At 29.7% G+C, this 7,032-nt stretch overlaps 1 protein-coding gene across 1 annotated transcript; it reads right to left on the reverse strand.

Annotated features, from left to right (window-relative positions):
• Positions 1-2,966: 2,966 nt before the first annotated feature.
• LOC112465632 lies at positions 2,967-4,782 on the reverse strand. Its single transcript, XM_025033271.1, has 5 exons — positions 4,638-4,782; positions 4,270-4,487; positions 3,717-3,937; positions 3,342-3,595; positions 2,967-3,270 (listed from the first exon to the last, which is right to left on the reverse strand). The coding sequence occupies exons 1-5, from the start codon at positions 4,727-4,729 to the stop codon at positions 3,057-3,059; spliced, it is 999 nt and encodes a 332-aa protein (XP_024889039.1). The 5' UTR covers positions 4,730-4,782; the 3' UTR covers positions 2,967-3,056.
• Positions 4,783-7,032: the final 2,250 nt, after the last annotated feature.

Below are 7,032 nucleotides of genomic sequence, written 5' to 3' on the forward strand. Positions count from 1 at the left end.
AAAGGGTTAAGTGAGAGGAGAAGGGTAGTATTGGATGAGAATTGAATGAAGGGTTGGGAAGTTGGGAACGTCCCTAGAAAACGCCTTGCAACCCTGAGGGGAGTCAATAAACGTATTTATCTTTTATTAAAAAGTTATAAGAATAGTAAATAATTTAATATTGTTTTTTAAAGTATAGAAGAAATTTTTTTTTACATTATCATAGTTGCCGTGTTAAAAATACGACATTTTTCTTATTACTTGGTCCACGCAATATTATTAATTATCTTATTTTATTTTCTTTCAGAAATTTCTGTTACAATAAATTGAAGCTACAGATAAAGTTTAAATACTCATGGATAGCTTCGCATATATATACATATATATATATTTTTGTAATATAAAGGTTTGTAAATAAGAATTCGGTTTTAACATTTTTTTTTTATTAAGCGGTATCCATAATTAATGTAGAGAATCTAAGCCGATTTTTAGTACTTTTTGAATTTTTTAAAAAAACCTAATTTTGAAAAAACCAAAGTTATAGCTTGCTAAAGTTTCTTTGATGTCGGCAATTTCAAAAGGTATGACGTCATTTCTTATATAAAGTATGACGTCACAACACACTTTCGTGTACTATATTTTCTTCAATTTTGAAGATATTGCAAAAATTCAAAAAGTTTACAAAGAAAGTATATGCCATAATCTATCAGACCTTTTAATAAAAAAAATTTATGTTAAAACCGAATTATCGTACTATTTATTATTGAATATTAATTTTAATGAGAGAAGTGTATAGATATCGTAGGATTTATCTAAAAATTTGAGCTTTATGGAAGCATACCTGGAAGGATGTTATAGTTAAGTTGCGGAGTTGGAAATTGTGGGTTTCCAGTGCTCGACTCTGTTTAAGACGTTCTTGTTGCAGCATGGCAAATATCGGCACGCTGGAAATTGGCACGAAAGTCTTCTGCGTTTTACTCCAAATTACGCCGTTCATCGTTTCAGACCATAACAAAGCTCGACTTAATCGGGAGTAACGCTCGTCTCACAAAGACAATTTGCAATGTGCTTTGCCGATTTATAACGACAATGATATATATATCGTTATTTTCGTAGTATAATTGCGTGGTATAATTACGGAAATTATTATTATCATACGTATCCTTGATCGCATTTTGTTCACGGTGAAACAATTGCAGTTAAATTGCAGTTAAATTGCCTGTTTTATGCTGAAGATAAATTTAAGGAGGTTCGATGGCTTCATCGGAGGGAGTAGTGGGACGCGGGGGTTCTGGAAACAGCGCACTAGCGTTTGAAGTAGTGGGAATGAAGGGGATTGCTCTGATTGGTCGCCGCGTGTATAATGCGTGCTGCTGTTCACGTCGTTCACGACCATGACAGTCTATGCAGACGAAAAATCAAGCAATTTAGGCTTTAATAATTAATTTTTCTACGAAATGTGCGGTAACCTTCCCCTTTCTTTTGCTCATTTATTTGTAAATTATTAAGTTACATGTGCAAATTTCTTTTTCTTTATCATTTGCATTTTTTCTTGCACTTATTTCATTCTGAAGGTATATGCAATATGTTATTTCCCATAAAAACCTATGTTAAAAATGCAGCCAGTTTCATGAAATTTTAATATGTTGTTCTGGAATGCAAAATAGAATTATGTGAATTTTTGGGGAATTTTTCACCGTCCCGTTTTGAAAAAAATTTAATCCAAAAATTGTATTTTTTAAATTTTTGGAGTAGATTTTTTTCAAAACGGGACGGTGAAAAATTCCTAATAAATTCACATAATTCTATTTTGCATTCCAGAGCAACATATTAAAATTTTATGAAACTCTCTGCATTTTGTTGTAGCCATCGAACCTCCTTAACTTCAGCAATTATTTTTATAGCATTTTATAGAAAAAGAGAAAAAAAAATGGTTATGTATTATAATGTTGCATTAATGCAGTATCCATCAACTATTCATTTTTTTATTAGAATTTCCCATTTAACGAAGAGAATATAAAATATTATACATACCTTATATAGCTAGGTATTGCCGGATCATGTACAGTAGAAATATACAATGTTTTCGATGCACCTGCTTTGCCTGATTTTAACGAAGATTGAGATATGATGCAAGTATATTTTATTTATGTTATATTTATTCATGATTAATCAATTTTAGTCATTATTATGATATGCAGGATAAACATTTGTCGTTTGTCTGAGCAAATTGCTTACATTTTGTCTGATCAATTGCTCGGTGCCTTAATGGCGCGTCAATTTGTTATCTCACAGCTAATGCGAACACCGAGAAGCGATCAAGATCATTAGAACACGTGATTTCACTGTGGGTGAAACATATAATCAGTAAATACACGTCATGGGCATTTTTTTTATTTATTACAGATTGTAAATAAAAAGATAATTTAGCTAGCACGTGTTGTTATTTAAATAAAACATTATAGTTGGAACAAATTGATATCCATTATTGCAGTATAAAATGAAGCCTTCCGGTGAATGGAAAGACTCCCGTAAATCCCTCTCTCTCTCTCTCTCTCTCTCTCTCTCTCTCTCTCTCTCTCTCTCGTATTAGGTAATTGTTCAATATACTGTAATCTTTTATAAATTGTTTTTTTGAAACTTCCAGAAACATAAAATGCTTGTTTTGTTACAAAGTTTGATGAGCATTATAATCATATCGGCAATTTTATGACAAGTTGCGTTGTTTATTCTACTATTAGTCTAGAATTTATATAATTTATAATCTTTTTATTTTAACAGCATCCACTTAAAACTAACAATAAGTTATGTATATTCGTAGAATATCAAATGACGTAATTGAGATAAATAAAAGCATATAAGAGAAATGAAATTTTAGTGATACTCATATATGTATAATCATGTTTGATTAATAATTTTATTAATTATTACAGTTTTTTAATTATTACAGCATTAATTGTGGTCACACACATAAATATAATAAAATTTTCAGTGAGTTAAGTAACTGCTGGTAGATAAATCTTTTGAGCAAATAAAGTAAAATCAAGTAAAATATTCGTGATAACATTAATGTAAAGTTACGATAGCCTGCGTTGATAAGCATATACAATTTTTTCAATTAACAAAATAATAAAAGATGTTATCATTCCACAGCACATTATTAAAATTATTAAAGAAACTTGCTCTATTTTAATCGTTTTTACTTTAGCATTATAACGATGTTCACTTTCTTCCGTCCACCAACGATCTATTAACACACTCCACAATCCAACTTCTTTTAATCTGAGTATCCTGTACATAAAAATTACTTGTTCATATAGCACGTTAGCATTGTATACGATGGTATTGTAATTGCTTTTTACCCAAGGTCGATGGTCCTTTTGTACTTAAAATTCTTCGCAATGCCGGAAGCTACCCACATTTTCAAGTAAGATTGTCCAACTGGGATCACTTCACATCCAAATTTACCTTTTGCTTTATATTCGTTTTCACCTAGGAATACGGTATACTTCCTTTTACCTTGTATACATGCCAATTTAAACATTTCTTCGTCTGTTGGTGCAACAACGACGCGTTCTGCAGTTCTTACCAGTATGTAAGGTTCCTTAGTGCTTACCTAATACATTTTTTAAATAGCCAATATCTATACGTATACTTGATGTAATTTGAAGATTAATAAATTATAAATAAATCTAATAAACACAAAATAAATTATATCAAACGTATTTTATTAATACCTGTAACGCGATATTTCCAGTAGTACCTTTCAAAGTGACAACGTCATATGAAGTATCGGTCAGCAGAGACTCTAGATTATTGAATGGCGGTATAACGTTAATTCTCTTTGCTATATAAATGTATAACAAAGCTCCAAATGCCATCGACAATATAGAACAAAAGAGGCCCAGCGATGCTTCTAATATTCTTGATCTTCCGACAAGAACATCGGGAATATTGCCTGTTACAATTATTACTCAAATTAATATAATTTTTCATTATTACACGATTCAAAATTATTTTATTTCGGTAAGGATTTCGCAATATTATAACACGTCATTTTTGTATTATTTAAAAATTAAGTTAACTTTCGCTTATATAATAATTATGGCGCATTCATAAAATTAAAAATCTGACTTTCAAATCACGTGAACTCTATACAAAATTTTGGAAGAAGATGTCACGCAATGTTTATAAATGTGACATGATATGATATCTGCGTTGCCTTTTAAGTTAGCTACAATTAAAAAATAGAAACAGGATGTAACATATATTTATATTAATCATTCATACTTTGATTGCAGATCATTCCAAAGGTGTAAAAGATATGATCGCTAATGGTCGAGCGTCTGCAATTATTTCCGATCCGTGCGAGAATAATTTGTGACCAAAAACTGCATACGCTTAATAACAGACACATAACCAATATACAGCACCATATTTTCCAGGAGAACACTCTTGCCATCCATGTGCTGTCGTGTACTATTTCATTTTGAATATATAATCGATGGCTGCAAAAATTATCATAAGATTGTTGTAATTATCCTGGGATTTATAAGAATCAATTTTATACGTTGTTACATGTCTTTTTTTTCAAAAGTTGCATTGTTTATTTTTTATTTTAGAAAATATCATCGTGAAGCGGAACACTTAAAGCATACCTATTCATCCATAAAGGCATTGTAAAATCAGCAGCTTGATGTCGAAAATTGTTAATTTCGATTTTTGGAATCGCGATAGTTTCATTGCGCATAATTACACCTAATAATCCTCGCTCCAAAATGGGCTCGTTTTTCGACGATACACCCATCACATTAGTTTCATTTGATCTTACTGGTTGTAATCTAAGAACATGAAGTATTCTTTGACTATACATATATATTAGTTTATTGTTAGCTTCGTTAACAATCTTCTAATACAATAAATCATGGTTTGAATTATAGTTTAATCTTACGTAAAATTCAATTTTTCAGAAAGGAGAGTCCACAATTCGCCGCAGAATCCTGTAACTTTCATATCGTTATCGTAAAATTCGAAGAACCGCCGTTCCTAGAGTACATGAAGAAATTATTCTCCAGTCTTCACTGTCAGTTTTATTTCTAACTTCAGTAAAATTTCTTAGTTTGCAAATTTTAATAAATTATATAACGTTATTAAAGTTGTAAGAATAATAAATAATTTAATATTGTTTTTTACAGTATAGAAGAAATTTTTTTTTACATTATCATAGTCGCCGTTTTAAAAATACGACATTTTTCTTACTATTTGGTCCACATGAATATATTAATTATCTCATTTTATTTTCTTTCAGAAATTTTTCTTTCAATAAATTGAAACTACAAATAAAGTTTATATATACTTATGGATAGCTTCAGATATGCACATTTTTCGAAATATAAAGATTTATAAATAAGAATTATCGTACTATTATATTAATTATTGAATATTAATTTTAATGAGAGAAGTGTAGAGATGTCGTAAAATAAATCAAAAAATTCAGCCATTTAAGCTTTATGGAAGTATACCTGGAAGGATGTTAGAGTCAAGTTGCGCAGTTGGAAATTGTGGGTTTCTAGTGCTCGACTTTGTTTAAGACGTTCTTGTTGCAGCATGGCAAATATCGGCACGCTGGAGATTGGCACGAAAGTTTTCTGCGTTTTACTCCAAATCACGCCGTTCATCGTTTCGGATCACGACAAAGCTCGACGTAATCGAAAATAACGCTTGTCTCGCGAAGACAATTTGCAATGTACTTTGCCGATTTACAACGATAATGATATATATATTGTTATTTTCGTAGTATAATTGCGTATAGTGTAATTACGGAAATTATTATTATCATATCCTTGATCGCATTTTATTCATGGTGAAACAATTGCAGTTAAATTGCAGTTAAATTGCCTTTTTTATGCTGAAGATAATTTTACTTACAGCAATCATTTTTATAGCAGAGAAAAAGAGAAAGAAAATGTTTTGATATTAATGTTTCATTAATGCAGTATTCATCAATTATTCATTTTTTGATTAGAACTTCCCATTTAACGAAGATGATATAAAATATTATACATACCTTATATAGCTAGGTATTGCCGGATCATGTGCAGTAGAAATAATATACAATGTATTTTTGATGCATCTGCTTTGTAATGATTTCAACGTAGATTAAGTTATGATGAAAAAGTATATTTTATTTACGTTACATTTCTTCATGGCTAATCAATTTTAGTTATTATTATGATATGCAAGATAAACATTTGCCCTTTGTCTGATCAAATTGCTATTGTTATCTCAGACCTAATACGAAGACCGAAGCGATCAAGATCATCAGAACACGTGATTTCACTATGAGTGAAACATGTAATCAATAAATACACGTCATGGGCATTTTTATCATTTATTACAGATTGTAAATAAAAAGATAATTTAGCTAGCACATTTTGTTACTTAAATAAAACATTAGATAGAAGAAATTAATCCATTATTGCAATATAAAATAAAGCCTTCCGGTGAATAGAAAAACTCTTGTAAATCTCTCTCTCTCTCGTATATTAGGTATTACAATTGTTTAATATACTGTAATCTTTTACAATTGTTTTTTGATCGACTACTTTCAGAAACATAAAATGTTGTCTTGTTATAAAGTTTGATGAGCATTATAATCACATCAGCAATTTTTCGACATTTTGTGTTAATTTTACTATTAATCTCCAATTTATGTAGTTTATAATCTTTTTATTTTAATAGTATCCACTTAAAACTATGAAATGACGTAATAATGAGATAAATAAAATTCTGGTGATACTTAAACATAATCATGTTTGATTAATAATTTTATTATTTATCACAATTTTTTAAATTATTACAGCATTAATTGTGGTTACACACATAAATGTAATAGAATTTTCAGACGTGAGTTAAGTAACTGCTGGTAGATAAATCTTTTGAGCAAATAAAGTAAAATTAAGTAAAATATTCGTGATAACATTAGTGAAAAGTTACGATAGCCTGCGTTGATAAGCATATACAATTTTTTCAATTATGAAAATAATAAAAGCT

Source organism: Temnothorax curvispinosus, unplaced genomic scaffold (genome assembly GCF_003070985.1).
Source record: "Temnothorax curvispinosus isolate PA1 unplaced genomic scaffold, ASM307098v1 QBEX01015410.1, whole genome shotgun sequence".
Taxonomy (NCBI): Eukaryota; Metazoa; Arthropoda; class Insecta; order Hymenoptera; family Formicidae; genus Temnothorax; species Temnothorax curvispinosus.

What these genes read in the sequence shown, in the direction of transcription:
- LOC112465632 (XM_025033271.1), bottom strand. Translation starts at nt 4,729, where the DNA reads ATGCGCAATGAAACTATCGCGATTCCAAAAATCGAAATTAACAATTTT. An exon ending in TGGAATGATCTGCAATCAAA is followed by an intron (nt 3,938 to 4,269) that starts GTATGAATGATT and finishes TAATTGTAACAG; the next exon opens with GCAATATTCCCGATGTTCTT. An exon ending in CTGGAAATATCGCGTTACAG is followed by an intron (nt 3,596 to 3,716) that starts GTATTAATAAAA and finishes AAAATGTATTAG; the next exon opens with GTAAGCACTAAGGAACCTTA.